This window comes from Canis aureus, chromosome 1 (assembly GCF_053574225.1).
Source record: "Canis aureus isolate CA01 chromosome 1, VMU_Caureus_v.1.0, whole genome shotgun sequence".
NCBI lineage: Eukaryota > Metazoa > Chordata > Mammalia > Carnivora > Canidae > Canis > Canis aureus.
Window position 1 is genome coordinate 70,757,975 of NC_135611.1, and position 17,692 is coordinate 70,775,666.

A 17,692-nucleotide genomic window follows, 5' to 3' on the forward strand; every position below is an offset into this window, starting at 1 on the left:
CACAGAGAGAGAGAGAGAGAAAGAGAGGCAGAGACATAGGCAGAGAGAGAAGCAGGCTCCATGCACCGGGAGCCCGACGTGGGATTCGATCCTGGGTCTCCAGGATCGCGCCCTGGGCCCAAGGCAGGCGCCAAACTGCTGCGCCACCCAGGGATCCCTTTTTATTATTTTTTATGTAGGCTCCACGCCCAGTGCAGGGGTTGATCTCATGACCAGAGCTGAAATCGAGTCACTCTACTGACTGAGCCACTGAGGTCCCTCAGAAATAATTTTATTTTATTACTTTTAAAAGATTTGAGAGAGAGATGTGGACAAGGGGCAGAGGAAGAGAGAGAACCTTCAGCAGATGCCATGCTGAACGCTGGGGGCTCGATCCCACAACCCTGAGATAATTACCTGAGCTGAAACCAAGACTCAGATGCCCAAAATTTTATTTTGAAAATAGTTTAAGAAATCTCCTAACATTGAAATAATTATCAGTCAATAACTATTTCAAGAAATTATTTTATTTATTTTTATGTACATTTTATTTTTATTAATTTTTTAAGATTTTACATATTTACTCATGAGAGACACAGAGAGAGAAAGGCAAATACACGGGCAGAGGGAGAGGCAGACTTCATGCAGGGAGCCTGATGTGGGACTCGATCTGGGACTCCAGGATCATACCCTGGGCTGAAGGCAGCCGCTAAACCACTGAGCCACCCAGATGTCCCTATTCTTATTAATAATGATCCTGGCTCATGGCTACGACCTCCGATCTGGGCATCTCTCCGGTGGCTGAATACCAAGAACCAACTTTTACCCATCACAGGTCCACTGTGCATGAATTCATTGTTCCTGGATTGTTGCCATGGCTTGTTTTACTCTTGCATCAAAAATCAAAGGAGCACATTACATTTGTTTGGAAATAGCACCATGGGTGAGGTCTATGAAGATGGAAGGTGCAGAGAACACCTTCACTGACCTGCCATGTAGAAGGCAAATTTCTTTTCATAAGATCACGCTTCTCATTATCAATTAATCAGTAAGTGAGATTGCTTTCTGCACTCAGCACTATGCTGGGTGTTTGGAAGATACAGTATATAATATAAAAATGGTTCCTGTCTTTCAGGAGCTTATAGTCTATCTAGTTGGGGAAAGCCAAAGAAACTGCAGGGAATCCAGAAGAGATTATGATGGTGTCGGGCAGCCCCGGTGGCTCAGCGGTTTAGCTCCACCTTCCGCCTGGGGCGCGATCCTGGAGACCAAGGATTGAGTCCCACGTCCGGCTCCCTGCATGGAGCCTGCTTCTCCCTCCGCCTGTGTCTCTGCCTCTCTCTCTCTCTCTCTCTCTGTCTCTCATGAATAAATAAATAAAATATTAAAAAAAAAAAAAGATTATGATGGTGTCTTGCTGTGCAGGCCAGGTATCTTTCAGGGGAGTCAGGAGACTCCCCTGAGGGAGAAGCACCCTCTGAATGTGAGGCTGTGGCTGGCGGATGAAGACTGAGTGGAGAGGCAGAAAGGAATGATAGGCCTTGCACACCCCACAGAAGTCTGGATGTGATGTGATGGTCAGAAGGAAATCAGTGGCCTTTCAGAATGGAATGACGCAGGACCTCGCGGGTGTGCGAGCTGTGGGGCTGGATGGCGCGGGCCTGAACCAGGAGGCAGCTGTCTGCAGGGGGCAGCAGTGAGGAGACAAGGGACTGTTCAGCGGGACCTTAGAGGTGGCTGGATTTGGAGAATGACTGTAAATCCATTTGGGAAATATTCTGAGACATCTTGGGGGTTCCATGTTGTCTTCCTCAAGCAGGTAAGGTCACTCCTCTCAGGCTTCCCGCTTCTGGGCCAGGAAGGGTCTGAAATGGTTCACAGAAAAAATTCTAAAATGGCATGATAGCCGGTGAAATGATAGCCCTATCATTCTGTTCACTGTGCATCTCTGGATTGCCTTAGTTTTGCCCTTTGGGTAAGATCCTGGTTTCCAATACTCATTCATTGGTAAACTGCAAATACTACCTCCATTTTCCTTTCCTTCCCCACCTTTACTAAGTAGTTACCCATATTAAACAAAATGCTCACTGTATATCAGTGTATTTTGCCAATTAAAAAAAAAAAAACCTTAAAAAATAATCAGAATTATTTTCACACCGTTTTCACTCTCAGATATTCTGCTTAGACCATAAATTATATTTATTATATATAAATACTATATAAATTATATTGATCATCTTCATTGATGGATACAGCAAAGAAATAGTAATTAAGAATAAAGAAGAGTTGAACTGGGCAGCCCAGGTGGCTCAGCAGGTTTAGCACTGCCTTCAGCATGGGGCATGATCCTGGAGACCTGGGATAGTCCCAAGTCGGGCTCTCTGCATGGAGCCTGCTTCTCCCTCTGCCTGTGTCTCTACCTCTCTCTCTCTCTCTCTGTCTCTCATGAATAAATAAATAAAATCTTAAAAAAAAAAAAAAGGAGTTGAACAGTACAAATAATAAATCTGATTTAATGAACAAATGTAAAATATAAGTTAAAAAACCTATCCTTTCTCAACAATACATGAAACATTAATCATGTATTATCCTTGAAGTATAGCTCAATTTCAAAAACTCACGTTTATACAGACCATGTTTTGTATTCCAATGCAACAATAAGAAATCAATATCAAAACCAAAACCTCTGTAGACATTTTTAATTAAAAAAAAAAAAAAAAGCACTAAAAATTCATGGGATGGTGCTCCTGGGTGGTTCAGTGGTTGAGTGTCCGCCTTCCACTCAGGGTGTGATCCCAGAATCTCAGGATCAAGTCCCACATCAGGCTCTCTGCAATGGGCCTGTTTCTCCTTCTGCTGTATCTCCGCCTCTCTCTCTGTGTCTCTCATGAATAAATAAAATCTTTAAAAAAAAATTTCATGGGACAAAGAAAATGCCAGGGATGTAAAGAACTAGAACTGAATAATAACAATAATTTGTGGAATTCTTCAAGAATGGTATTTTAATGTAAATTCATACCTTAAATTCTCATATTAGAGAAGAAAATAGCCCTGGAAATTAATGGACTGAATGTTCAACATTAAGAACCAGCCAACGAAACCTATATGAAAAAATGAAAGGAGCTAGGAAAAGAGGTCAATTGATAAAACAGAAGACAGAAATAATAGGGTGATTCCACAGGGTAAATTTGGCAATTAAGTAGACAAACCTGTTGCAAAACTGATGGAAGGAAAAATCAGGCACAAATATTAGAAACAAAAAAGGGACAGAACCATACGCATAGCAAAGACTAAAATGTAAGAACATTCTATTTTGGGCAGCCTGGGTGGCTCAGCGGTTTAGCACAGCCTTCAGCCTGGGGCATGATCCTGGAGACCTGGGATCGAGTCCCATGTCGGGCTCCCTGCATGGAGCCTGCTTCTCTCTCTGCCTGTGTCTGTGCCTCTGTCTCTCATGAATAAATAAATAAAATCATTTTTTAAAATTTTTATTTATTTATGGTAGAGAGAGAGAGAGAGAGAGAGGCAGAGATACAGGCAGAGGGAGAAGCAGGCTCCATGCACCGGGAGCCTGACGTGGGATTCGATCCCGGGTCTCCAGTATCGCACCCTGGGCCAAAGGCAGGTGCTAAACCGCTGCGCCACCCAGGGATCCCATAAATAAAATCTTAAAAAAAAAAAAAAAAATTCTATTTTATGCTGATAAATTTTAAATTTAGACAAAATGTTTTATTTAAATAACTTTTCAATAGTCTTAAGAAATACAATACCTATACACCTTATAACCTTTTAAAAATCAATTCAGCAGTTGAAAATCATTAGTTCCAGGGGTGCCTGGCTGGCTCAGACAGTAGAACATGCGACCCTTGATCTGGGGGTTGTCAGTTTGAGCACCATGTTGGGTATAGAGATTACCTTAAAATCATTATGGAAAGAAAAAAAAAAAAGAAAATCAGTAGTTCCATCTCACAAAGAAAACACGAGATCAAAGAGCTTTTACAAGAATTTGAATTCTACCAATTTTTTTAACCAAATTTTTAAGGAAGTAAAGATATTTCTAATCTTATCCAAACTTTCTGAGAAGAGAAAATGAGGCTAATTTTACCTTTTTTTTATTTCAATCAGAGTAGACTAATAAAAGAATGGAAAATTATAGGTTGGACTCTCACATAAATAAATGAGAAATTCCTAAAGTGTATATTGGCAAACAGAATCTAACAATATATAAAATATTTAATTTACCACAATAAGTAGGGTTTATCCCAGAAATGCAAATTTGGTTTTACAATAAATTAAAATAATTCACATTAACACATTTAAGGAAGAAAAAATATGTCTATAGTTACTTCAAAGAAGCAGAAAAAAACCATAAAATTTAGCATCTGTTTATACTTTAAAAAAAAAAAACACCTTGTGGGGCAGCCCCGGTGGCCCATTGGTTTAGTGCCGCCTTCGGCCCAGAGTGTGATCCTGGAGACCCACGATCGAGTCCCATGTCGAGCTCCCTGCATGGGGCCTGCTTCTCCCTCTGCCTGTGTCTCTGCCTCTCTCTCTCTGTGTCTGTCATGAATAAATAAATAAAATCTTAAAAAAAAAAAAAACCACCTTAGGCAATCTAGAAACTAAAGGAAATTATTTCCTTTATCTGATAAAACCTGTCTGCCAAAAACCTTCAACATTTATCATATTTAATCGAAAAATGTTACATTTATTTCTTTGAAAAAAGGAAAATGATAAGTGCCCATTAATACTGCTAGTTTTTGACATTAGGAGTCCTAGCCAGCACAAAACCACAACAAAACAAATAAAAGGTATAAGATTTAGAAGGAAGAAGAACTAAAACCCTCATTGATAAATGATATATAATATATGCCATGGGGGGAATCCCTGGGTGGCTCAGTAGTTTAATGCCCGCCTTTGGCTCAGGGAGTAATCCTGGAGACCCAGAATCGAGTCCCATGTCAGGCTCCTTGCATGGAGCCTGCTTCTGCCTCTGCCTGTGTCTCTACCTCTCTCTCTCTCTCTCTCTCTCTCTCTCTGTGTGTCTCTTATGAATAAATAAACAAATCTTTAAAAAATAATAATATATGCCATGACTGTCTACATAGAAAACCAAAAAGAATCTAAAGACAAATTCTTAGAATTAATAAAATAAGTAGCTGGATATATCAATATTCAAAATTAGTTTGCATTGCCACAAACCCTTGGTAAACAGGAAATTTGATCTTAAAATCATTTATAAGAGCAATAAAGCTGATAAGGGACCCACAAATAAATCCAACATATTAAGCCTTTATAAGAAAATTACATATCTTTATTAAAGAAATGTTTAAAAGATTTGATAAACGCAGAGATAACATATTTATGGAGAAGATTACTCATTATCCTAAAAATGTTAGCTGTTCCCAAATTGGTCTACAGATTCCTAATAATCCTTACCGAGTTTTTCATGGAACTTGTACTTCTTTCTAAAATTTATGTAGAAGAGCAAAAACTAAGACATTCCTGAAGAGGCAAGAGGTAGATGGTTCTGTGAGAAATCAAAATGCAGAATAGGGGCACCTGGGTGGCTCAGTCAGCTAAGCATATGCCTTCAGCTCGGGTCATGATCCCAGGATCCTGGGATGGGGCCCCACATCAGGCTCCTGGCTCAGCAGGGAGCCTGCTTCTCCATCTCCCTCTCAAATAAATAAATAAAAAGAAATCTTTAAAAAATTGCAGAATAAAGTCATAGCAATTAAGATGGTGTGAAACTGTCAGGACATATGTATAGAGAGGGAGACAAATGGAATAGAATACAAAGCTCAGAAACAGACAAACACATCTATAGACACTTGACATGCTGCAGATAACTGGAGAAAGGATAGAGTATTAATAAGTGGTGCTGGGATATTATCTACAGGAAAAGATAAATACATCAGTGCAATATTTGTAAACCACTATTTTTCAAATCACAGTATCATCTGGCATGACCTCAGGCAAAGCCACTCTTATTGGGAAAGACATTCCAAGGGTTTAGAGATTATCTCTAAGCAGCTAAGGGCAAAGGCCAAACAGACCTCTTTTGAGGGTACACCACATTTGTTAGTACACAACTACAAATTCATCGGGAAAAATCTCATAAATGGCTAATAAACATGAAAAAAATATCCAACTTCAGGGCAGCCCGGGTGGCTCAGCGGTTTAGTACTGCCTTCGGCCCAGGGTGTGGTCCTGGATGCCAGGGATGGAGTCCCACATCAGGCTCCCTGCATGGAGCCTGCGTCTCCCTCTGCCTGTGTCTCTGCCTCTAGCTCTCTCCTCTCAGTGTTTCTCATGAATAAGTAAATAAAATCTTAAAAAAAAGAAAAAAGAAAAGAAAAAATATCCTACTTCAGTAGTAATTTAAGGACTTGCAAATTAAGTCCACAATGATATACTATTTTATATTCAGGAATTTAGCAAGAAATATAAAGTATGATAAGTGTTGAGGATTGAGCCATGGGTATTCTCACACAATGTAAACTGGAAAATAATTTGCAGAGCAATTTAGTAATACTCAGTAAAACGGAAAATGTGTCTATTACACCAATCTTCTTACATGCCATTTTAAAAAATAGGTAAGCACTCAAAGTATTTTTAAGGTTTCTTTAAAAATCATTTCAGCTCTGTTATTTTAACTTTACTCTGACAGCAGCCTGTAATCACTAACATTTCCAGACTTCCACTCCTAAGGATTTAAAATACCATACGTGAATGTATTTACTAACTTGGTGTAAATAAAGAATAGCTTCATAATTCTAAGAACATGCATACATCTTTCATAAACACAACATTCATCATTCTTTCTTCTTAAACCAGTACACTTCCTGTTTTTCTAGACTGAAAGCTCACATTTTGGTATTTTGTTGCTCATGTCCGTTTTGGCAAGTATTAGGGCCTCCTGTGAATTAATGCTTTAAAAAATGTTTTGGGAGGATTAACAATTCAGGAAACAATAGATGTTGGCAAGGATGCAGAGAAAGGGGAGCCCTCTCACACTGTTGGGAATGCAAACTGATGCAGCCACTCTTGAAAACAGTGTAGAGTTACTCAAAACATTAAAAATAGAACTACCCTACAACGAGCAATTGCACTAATTTATCTAAAGGATACAAAAATGGTGATTTGAAGGGGCACCTACAATTCTATGTTTATAGCAGCATTGTCCACAATAGCCAAACTGGAAAGAGCCCAGATGTCCATTGACTGATGAATGAATAAAGAGGTATGTGTGTGTGTCTGTATATATATATAATGTTATGTCAATTATAACTCAATAAAAAAACCATACTGGAACAATGATCCATGTTTAGTTACAGAAGACTCAACTAAAAATGCAGTACAACACGGAATTTCCTTAGCCTCATTGCTTCATAATGCCAGTTCTTGTGTTCTCTTGAACAGTATTATTTTCTATTTCCCACACAGAAAGCAATATGCTTACCTTGGTAACCGGCCAAATGTAAATTAAAACAATGAGATGGGTGGAGTGTGTGACTCTTGATCTCAGGGTTGTGAGTTTGAACTCTCACATTGGGTGTAGAGATTACTTAAAAAAAAAAAAAAAAAAGCTATTTAAAAACAAAACAGGGATGCCTGGGTGGCTCAGGGTCCAGCGTCTGCCTTCAGCTCAGGGCGTGATCCCAGCATCACTGGATCAAGTCCCACATCGGGCTCCACACAGGGAGCCTGCTTCTTCCTCTGCCTCTGCCTCTGCCTCTCTCTCTGTGTCTCTCATGAATAAATAAATAAAATCTTTAAAAATAAATAAATAAATAATAACAACAAAACAGAAAACAACAATGAGATGCTATTTTCCTATGGAGAGAGGATTACAGAGTTAGTGCTGCCAGGAGCACAGGTCACAGGTGGGATTCTAAGGTGGTCAGAGAAAACTAGGCATCAGTTAATACCTGAATGTGGTGACAAAGAGTAAGAATTAGCCACACAAAGAGTGCCCGGGTGGCTCAGTCGGTTAAACGTCTGCCTTGGGCTCAGGTCATGATCCCAGGGTCCTGGGATCAAGGCTCGCATCTGGCTCTGTGCCCCGTGGGGAGCCTGCTTCTCCCTCCCCCTCTGTCTGCACTCCCCTGCGTGCTCTTTCTCTCTCTGTCAAATAAATAAATAAAATATTAAAAAAAAAAAAAAGAATTGGCCACACAGAAAAGTGGCGGTAAGAGCCTCTAGAAAGAGGCCCCAGCATGGACAAGTGCAGGAGTCTAGAGGAGCATGGCACTTGGGGGACATGAGAGGATATGTGAGTGAGCACAGGAGGCAGCAAAGGAATCACATCAGGAGAAGTAGATGAGGCCAGGGTCAGGTCTCAAGAGCCTTGAATACTTTTTAAACACCATGACCTAGTGAAGAGAAGTGGACCTTCCTGAAGGAATAACTGGTTCCCGGGCAGGGGCAGGGAGAGCACAAGGTAAACATGGAACATCTTTTGCCAGAAAGTAAGAAAGCACTAAAACATTGATGGGGACACATCGAAAGGACATGGAAGCTAATATGAAGTGACACCCACTAATCAGATCTGGGACACTTTGAGCATCAAAATATATAGTGACACTCTGGGATTATAACCCAATATACAAAACAAGAAATGAATAATCCATAATCCACCATCCATCCATCCATCCATCCATTTGCATACATAGATACAAAGAAGAGAAAAGAAAGCCCCTCTTTCTAAAGAATGCCAATTAATAAATGTAGAACATAATTTGAAAATCACCAGTCTATACCATTATAGTAACACCTGATTCAGAATCACCAATGTGTACTAAGTCACTGGGTAGAAGTTCGTGATCTTAAAGTATCTCCCCACAAATTATTAACTATAAAGGGAAAAGTTAGACCTTCATAGTGGAAAAAACTGGCAGGTAGCACCTTAATGAAGCCAGTGATCAAAGTTCATATTTACCCAGAATACGGCAAACTGTCATCCTGGACCTCCTAACCTGATACATCGAGAATGCACCATCAGGGCAGAGAACTCCTCAAAAATGTTCATCCTCAGGCTGTTAAGGACTGCTTCCTGGGTCAGGGGAAAAAAAAGTCTATAAAGAATATTGTTAGGACAATTGGCGAATTGTGAAGATGGACTAAATATTTTATAAATGTAGGAATGTTAAGCTTCCTGAATTTGACAATGACATTATGGTTATGTAGGAAAACATCACTGCCCTGAGGAGATAGAGGTCATGATGTCTGTAAAATTCTCTCAAATGGTTCAAATATTAAACTTTTCCCCCCTAAATTAGCATAGGTTTGAAATTTTTTAACTAAACTAATAATAAACATGACTCTCAGAAATATGTAGGATAGTCCAGGGGCGCCTGGGTGGCTCAGTGGGTTAGTGTCTGCCTTCAGCTTGGGTCGTTATTGGGGTCCTAGGATCCAGCCCTGTGTCAGGCTTCCTGCTTAGTGGGGAGTCTGCTTGTCCCCCTGCCCCTCCCCCTGCTGGTGCACACTGTCTCTCTCTCACACATGAATAAATAAAATCTTTGGAGAAAATAAATAAATAACATGTTTCTGACTTAAATCTAGCTCCCAAAATAATGTTACAACGTATTTAGAAGTGAAGAATTTGTGATCAAACTTGTCCTTTGGGCAGCATGTCCATTTCCTGGACCATGTCCCACCCACTCCATAGTAAACTTTCAAAATAGCAAATCTAATCATATACTTTTATCAACTAAAATGTGCTAACAGCACCCTGCCCCATCTAAAGAGTCTTAAATTTATCTTCCAGACCATCCTACATATCTAATTTTTTAAAGATTTTATTTATATATTCATGAGAGACACATAGAGAGAGGGAGAGACACAGGCAGAGGGAGAAGCAGGCTCCCTGCAGGGAGCCCTATGTGGGATTCAATCCCAGGACCCCGGGATCACACCCTGAGCCAAAGGCAGACGCCCAACTGCTGAGCCACCCAGGTGCCCCCATATTCTTTTTTATACAATGTTTAGTAGTGCATAAACTAAAAGAATTAAGTTAATATATTAAATGTGGAAACAGAATTGCTTTTCTTTCCACAAGTGTTATTAAATGATAATTCACTATTATGGACAATATCTAGAAGCTGACTGCCTATATTATGGGTCTTTTTAGTTTTCTGTTTTTGTCTTTTGCACAGCCCCTAACTTTGGATAAAACAATTCTCTGCTCACTCGAATCTGCAATTAAAAATGAAATTAGGGCATCTAGGTGGTAGACTCCTTGTTTCAGCTCAGGTCTGATCTCAGGGTCCTGATCTCAGGGTTGTGTTGCTCAGAGTTGGCTTGAGGCTCTCTCTTCCTCTCCCAATGCCCCTCTCCCCTCCACTCTCTCTCAAATAAATAAATAGATCTGAAAAAAGTGAAATAGAGAACCCAACTTAATCTGTCCATTTGTGCTCTGGTATCATTGAAGAGGGAAAAAAAAGGTAGTGGAACCCCCCCACCAAGTAAGAATGTGTATTTTACTTTTTCCTGTCCTCCCCATTCCTATGGAGAACAGCAGGTGAGAGGGAGAACCAACACTGGGCTAGGATCTCCTCATAGACAAGAAAATTTGTAACAAAAAGACAGAAAAATCATTCAATATATTGGAATCGGTGCCTAGTTCTCTTCCAAAGTCTTTGCAGGGAATAGTCTCCCAGCCACAACAGGAGATAAAGAATAAATTGCTTTTACACTTCTATAGCTACAGAAGTGACTTGAAATTGATGCCTTTAGTTTACTTCGGTGTGGATAAGGGCAGAGTCAGACAAGGGATGTCTTTCTTGTCCTGCAACAATTGGAAAGACAAATGTGTGTAGTGAAGGTGAAGGAGGCTATTAGCTACATCACATTACCTGATTATCTCTGCTGATTACCACTTGTAGCATGCTCAGTTCTACTACTACCTAGCACTGATGGGGGAGGTCTGGTGGCAGGTAGGGCCAAATGCAGGAACTTGGGTCTGCAGCAATTTTGTAGCTCAGTGCTATCTGAGGAAGAGGACCAAGATCCCAGCCAGGAGAGCCTGGCCTATTCAGTCAAGGGTGAGTGGGAGGGAAGGTTTAGAAGCTGAGGTGCAGTGCCAAAGGGGTGTCAGAAGTGAGAAGGAGATGGGATACCTGGGTGGCTCAGCGGTTGAGTGTCTGCCTTTAGCCCAGGGCATGATCCTTAAGACCAGGGATTGAGTCCCACATCGGGCTCCCTGTATGGAGCCTGCCTATCTCTCTCTGTGTCTCTCATGAATAAATAAATACAATCTTTTTTTTTTTTTTTTTAAAGTGAGATGGAGAGCAGCAAGCAGGGACAATGTAAGGGTGTCAGATAGACTGGAATAGCAAGGAGGAAGGTCTGGACATAGGCTTGGCACAGGGAATCATGCTCATGTCTACATGGATGGTATTTCTGTAAGGACCACTGATTCTGTATTTTTTATTTTTGGGTGGTGGTTACACAGGTGTATATAACTTTACAAGTCACTGAATTAACATCCAGATCTTTGCTTTTATTGCATGTTAAGTATATCTCAACTTTTAAAAAGTTCATTGAAAGTAAAAACAGCAGGAAATTACTGTAGCTGAAATCACACTCTTATGGTGCCCCCAGATCTTACTGTGAATATGAGGTTAACAAATCCTCGCAAAAGCCTCCTTGTTACTTACAAAAAATGAGGTGATAAGAGACCATGCTGCCCAAAACTCCATAATAAAATAAAGAAAAGAATTTAAGTTCAAAGTTCTGTTGGGCCTTGGTGTAAATTTAAGTGTCCCAGATGTAGTGGATTCTGCTTTGGTTATATAGTAATAGGTGTAATTTCTTTTGCCCCAGTAGGCCTCTGGGCCTTGTAGGAAGCCAGGAGGAGGAACTGAAATTAATCTGGACAGTAAAATACTATCTCCCTTGTGAACAAAAAAAGCTGAGAAGCCTATGTTTAATGAAAAATGTTTCTAAGAAGGCTGTACCTTCTATTAACAGTGGTAGGATCGAAGAACAATACACAAAATCATGCTTATAATAAACCTATGGTAGTTTACTTACTGAAGTCAGAAAGGACTGAAATTTAAAGGTGAACCTTTTCAGTTAATTAAAGAAAATCAATATTTTAAGAAATTCCTATGAAAGAAATTCAATATTGTAAATATGTCAATTTTCTTCAAGTTAATCTAGAAATTGAATACTACCCTAGGCAAAATCAAGGAAAGAATTTATTTATTTATTTATTTATTTATTTATTTATTTATTTATTTATTTATTTATTTTTAAAAGATTTTATTTATCTATTCATGAGAGACACAGAGAGAGAGAGGCAGAGACAGAGGGAGAAGCAGGCTCCATGCAGGGAGCCTGACGTGGGACTCGATCCCGGGTCTCCAGGATCATGCCCTAGGCTGAAGGTGGCACTAAACTGCTGAGCCACCTGGGCTGCCCAAGAATTTAAAAATATGTAAGAATATAGAGGCACCTGCCTGGCTCAGTCAGTGGAGCATGTGACTCTTGATCTTAGAGTTGTAGGTTTGATCATGGGGTTCAAACCTGCATGTGCAGAGATTACTTAAAAATAAAGTCTTTAGGGATCCCTGGGTGGCGCAGCGGTTTAGCGCCTGCCTTTGGCCCAGGGCGCGATCCTGGAGACCCGGGATCGAATCCCACATCGGGCTCCCGGTGCATGGAGCCTGTTTCTCCCTCTGCCTGTGTCTCTGCCTCTCTCTCTGTGACTATCATAAATAAATAAATAAAAATTAAAAAAAAAAAAAAGAAAAAAATAAAGTCTTTAAAATATGTAAGAATATAGAGAAAAATTGACTTTATGAAAATTTTCAAACATAAAAAAGTAGGAAGAATGGAAAAATAATAACCATTAGCTGTATTCAACAATTTTTTTCCCTGAATTCAACAATTCTTAATACTCTGCTATCGTTGTTTCATAGGTAGATAGATAGGTAAATAGGTAGATAGAACGAGATAGAGAATGTGTTTATTGAGCCATTTTAAAGTGTTATACTCTAATACTTTATCCATAAATTCTTTAGTATGAATTTTTATAGATATTATCACTTGTCTTGGGCTGCTATAACAAAGTATCATAGACTGCATAGTTTTGTTTTGTTTTTAAGATATTTATTTATTTTAGATTTTATTTATTTATTTATGAAACACACACACACACACACAGAGGCAGAGACACAGGCAGAGGGAGAAGCAGGCTCCCTGCAAGGAGCCCAACGCGGGATACAATCCCGTGTCTCCAGAATCCACCCTGGGCTGAAGGCAGCGCTAAATCGCTGAGCCACCTAGGCTGCCCAAGATTTTAGTTTTAAGTAATCTCTACACCCAACATGGGGCTCAAACTTAAAACTGTGAGATCAAGAGTTGCATGCTCTACACACTGAGCTAGGCTAGTTCCCCAGCCTTTGAAATTTTAACAATGTATCTACGGATCAGTTTATACTAATTTTAGGGTAAGATTTCAAATTTTCAGAGTACAACTTGTCTGAAATACACATATCAGAAAATGTTCCCCCCCAAAATAAAAGTAAAGGTTGCATAATCATATTCTTTTCTGGGTGAATTTACCTAGGAGAGAGGAATATTTTAGAGAACTCCTTCCCTCCTTTCTTGCTTTTCACTGTGCTGCTCATAATATTGAGGATCACAACCAGGCGCATCTGTTCTCTAAGCTCAGACAGGCCAGGGAAAGCCAGAGTCCTGGAGTATTTAGGTTCTTACTCCAGCCCTGCGCCTGTCACTTCTGTGGATCCCCTTGTCCTCACTGTTTAAGGGCAGCCTTGGATTAAATATCGTGTAGTGTTTTCAAGCTCTAAAATTTTATGATCAATGGTCAAACAGTAGACAGGAAACTAACCAATCAACCAAGCAAACTAAACTACATTTCCTATGGCCAATTTCTCATAGCCTAGGGATCAGCTTACTGAACATCAGGAAAAGCCAAATTACTCAAGTGCAACACACAAAAAACAAATATCACTAAGAAATAGTACTTTCCTACCATTACCTAAATATGACCTAAAAACAATATAAATGGAGTTTCAAATTTCGATATGTGTACTTAGCATATGGACTTCCTACTCTCAAGAATGTGAGACATTTCTGCAAAATTACAAGTATAATTATGTATTTTCTCTCTTAATGATGTTATACTAACAAAACCTTAATTCTATGTTTTTAAAATGTGAAAATGCTCAAACAATATAATTATCTGTGCTTATTTTTATTACATTTTTTTTCTTTTATTGGAATCATAGGTGTTTTGTTAGAATTTCCAGCCTCAATAATAAGTTTGAAGGAGAAAATGTTAAGTATGTAAGTGCAATTTCTGGCACTTCAATCTTAGTTTGACACTTACATAAGGGATCCTTAAATAAACAGTATATTGGGGTATTTGAATTTCTTTCATTCTAGAGATCCAAGTCGACAATTCCTTGTAATACCTACTCAAAACAAGACCTACTTGGATGTTAACTAGACTGGCTGTGGTGATTATTTTGCAATATGTTGTACACCCGAACTTAATATAACGTTTCATGTCAATTATACCTCAATAAACAAAACAAAAGACTTGCTTTTGCAAAATCCCAGATAGTCTGGGCAAAGGTGGCCTTTCCCCTGCTGAGCCCCTAAGGCCAGCAAGGCCTCCTACTTCCGGTTAAAGCGGAGGACGTGGGAGGATAGGTTTCTGCAGAGTTTGCATAGCATTACTCAAGCTCCGAATTCTTTCCCTTCCTTGCTGCCCCTGCAGACAAACAGGTAAGGCCATTTTTATATTTAAGGCCTTCACTGATTTCCTTAGGGGAAAACGGGATGAAAGGACATGATTACTAAGCTTCTGGTCTAAGTGGCTGATCGTAGTTCCAGGCTGTTCAGCTGAGTCAGAATCTTCTTTCCCCAACCCCCTTTCCTTCCTTAATTAGCAGTGCTAATGGATAAAGGCCTTCAACAATATAAGTCAAATAGTCCCCCGCCCCAGGTACTCCATCAAAATTTGCATTTCTGAGACGCTTCTATGGGGACTGACTCGAATTTACCTTTCTCTTCTAGAGGCTGGCAGTCATTGAGGAACTGCAGGATAAGACGTTAAAATGCTGGTGAAAAATTAGGAATAGACTGCAAGATGTCAAATTCGGGGCTCTGAGGCCTAAAGATTACACTCCAATCTATTCACCTTCTTAGGTGCCACCATGAACATTTGTTTAAAGTGTCTCCAAAATGACGGTTTTGGGTATGTTCCACAGATACCCAGAAGAAATAAGATAGGAAGCCAGATTGCAAGACTAAAGTTCAAGGATTAAATTCGCTATTTGCTTCCATACTTAAATAATTGGATCTGTCGACACTTTTTTTTTTTTTTTGGTCGATACTTTTAAGAAAAATTCGGCAACTGGTGTACACAATTACGGAGTGAAATGCGGGCCCTGGCTTCCAAGGGGAAGGACGGTGGCTCGTGTTTGCCCGGCGGGCTGACCGACCTCTTAGTCCCCGTTTGGTCCCCGTGAGTGCCGGGCACACCCAGGTCGGGAAGGCGTGGGGGTCAGTTGTGAAATCACCTTCACCTGAAGTCTACGGAGCAGCGAACAGTTTAATCGGTCACTACTCTTTCCCAAGCCAGCAGCCGTGGCACGACCCCTTTCACTGGGCGCGATCACCAGGAAAGCCCAGAAATATCCTTACAAACGTACACGCCGAAGCCCTGGAGGTCAGTCCCAGGTGGGCTGGAGGGAGCTCCGCTGACGCCCCGAAGGCAGCGCGACCGGGGTCTGGGCGCCGCAGGAGCACCCGGCGGACAAAAGTTGGGGGCAGGCGGATGGGGGAGGGGGCCCGAGCACACGTTTATATCTGATTGGTGGAACCGCTCAGACTTTTCTTTATGGCGTCACCGGGCACCTGCCTGTAGAAAGGCCCCGTCGGCGTGGCGTCACGTCGCACCGGCCAATGAAAAGCCCAGGTCTGAGGGCCCCGAGGAGGGTTGTGGGCCCTTTTTTGTGAATGAAGCTGCACGGAGCAGCCCTCCTGGGGTCGCCGGGAGCCGCGGCCCGCTGTGCTGCGGCGCCTCGGCAGCAGCGTCCGCGGCCGCCGTGGGCGCGCGCGGTGACCCCGGGCAGCCCTCCCGCCGCAGGCAGCAGCGTCGCCTCGGCCGCGCCGGCGGGCTGCAGACACCTGGGGCCGGGCTGGGGGCGCTGGCGGCGGCGGGAGGGCGCGGGGCAGGCGCGCTGGGCCCGGCCCCTCCTCCGGCTGCACCGCCGCCCGCCGTCCCCGGGCACCCACCGGCGGGCGAGCGGGCGCGCTGGGCCATGGTCGTGGCCCCCTGAAGGGCCGCGGCCGCCTCCATGAAGCGGAAGAGCGAGCGGCGGCCGAACTGGGCCGCCGCGCCCCCCTGCTCGCGGCGCTGCTCGGCGTCCTCGCCCGGAGTGAAGAAGAGTCGCAGCTCCACGTCGCAGGAGCGGCATCGCCTGGACCTGCAGGATGACCTGTACCTGGACATCACCGGTGAGCCGGCGCGCGGGCGCGGGCCGGGGCGCCCAGACACGCGGCTCCCCGCGCGGGGCCCGAGCCCCCCCTCCGCAGGGCAGGCGCCCCTCGGGGCCGACCCGCACGCCTCACCCCCGCCCCCTCCGAGCCCCCCGCCACGCCCCTTCCGCGGCCGGGCTCCCCGGTGCCTCCCCCGACTCTCCCTCCGGGTGTGCCGCAAGCTGTAACTTTATCCGTTTTGCACGCTTCTACCCCAGCCAAAGAACCGAGGGTCACCTTTCCAAATTGCTGGCGTCAGCTCGGCGCCTCGGGCTCTTCCTAAGTCGGGGTGAATCGCGCCTCCGGGGCTGCAGGCTCAGTGGGCCCACGGAGGAGTCGGAAGCCCTGAATCACCCCAGAGGGTTCCCGAGCCCGCGGAATGCGCAGGCACCGGAGGGAGCAGCGGCCGGCTTCACCCGGCGTCCGCCCGCCCAGCCGCGGCCGCTCGGGAGGACCCGGAGTCCAGCCTCGGCGGCGTCCCCGCGTCCCCGCGTCCCCGCTCCGGGCCGCACCGCCCCCGGCCCGCCCCCCAGCGCGCGGCACGTGCGGGCCCCCGGGCCACCTCCCCGCCCTCCCCGACCCGGGGCCAGCCCCTCCCCCTCCAGGCTCGCTGAGCTGCCCCCCGGGGCCTGCCCCCCCCCGCCCCCGGGGCCGGATCGCGCCCCGACCGGGCCACTCCTCTCCTGGGGCCAGCGCCGCTCCCGGGCTTCCACCAGGCCCGTGTGACTGACGGCTCCTGAGCCGCGGTGCGCGCCCGGTGCCTGGAGTGGCCCCTTTGGAGGGCGACATCGCAGCCAGCCTGAGCTGCTGGAAGAGCGGCCCTTTGGTAGCTGTTGATTCTCACTCAGTGCCGCTTCTACAGTTCTTGAAGACCAGTAAATCCAGCGCGGCAGCCGTTGGGTTTGCCAGGATTGACACTAAAGTGTGTGAAGGTATTAAATGTCATGATGTACGTGGAAGCGCTTTGTGAACAGCAGAGCTGGCTACGATTTTGAGGGAACGTGCGGTGTTTTCTGTGGCGCGGAACGGCGTACGCTTTGGCGTGTGGGACTTTCGTAAACTGTCTCCCACCCGTCGCCTGTGATGAGCCGGGTGAGCTGGAGTGGTCAGAATCTGAATTCAGAAAGTGTTCAGGCAAACGCACGTCTAGTAGGAATTGTTTCCTAGGTTGACGGACAGTTGGAAA

At 43.5% G+C, this 17,692-nt stretch overlaps 1 protein-coding gene and 2 long non-coding RNA genes across 25 annotated transcripts in view; 2 read left to right on the plus strand and 1 right to left on the minus strand.

The window, feature by feature from the left end:
- Positions 1-488: 488 nt before the first annotated feature.
- LOC144317320 (uncharacterized) lies at positions 489-16,106 on the minus strand. 6 transcript variants are annotated; one of them, XR_013383289.1, is made up of 5 exons: positions 15,027-16,020; positions 8,924-9,037; positions 4,390-4,539; positions 3,750-3,894; positions 489-1,844 (listed from the first exon to the last, which is right to left on the minus strand). It is a non-coding gene; the product is annotated as an uncharacterized LOC144317320 (long non-coding RNA). The 6 variants fall into 6 exon arrangements; XR_013383288.1 differs by lacking the exon at positions 3,750-3,894 and having other exon boundaries at positions 15,027-16,016; XR_013383293.1 differs by lacking the exons at positions 3,750-3,894; positions 4,390-4,539 and having other exon boundaries at positions 8,961-9,037; positions 15,027-16,016.
- Positions 14,302-15,319, plus strand: LOC144317332 (uncharacterized). Its single transcript, XR_013383303.1, has 2 exons — positions 14,302-14,748; positions 15,040-15,319. It is a non-coding gene; the product is annotated as an uncharacterized LOC144317332 (long non-coding RNA).
- A 115-nt stretch (positions 16,107-16,221) lies between the features above and the next one.
- CDC14B (cell division cycle 14B) overlaps positions 16,222-17,692 on the plus strand; it is a 102,591-nt gene continuing 101,120 nt past the window's right edge. For 6 of the 18 annotated variants that reach the window (XM_077903360.1, XM_077903446.1, XM_077903424.1 and 3 more), the window contains exon 1: positions 16,229-16,485. In XM_077903360.1, coding sequence (XP_077759486.1) covers positions 16,326-16,485 — 160 coding nt within the window. In that variant the 5' untranslated portion in view covers positions 16,229-16,325. Of the gene's footprint in view, positions 16,486-17,692 lie in introns of all 18 variants that reach the window. The other 12 variants (XM_077903383.1, XM_077903351.1, XM_077903495.1 and 9 more) reach the window with 9 other exon arrangements.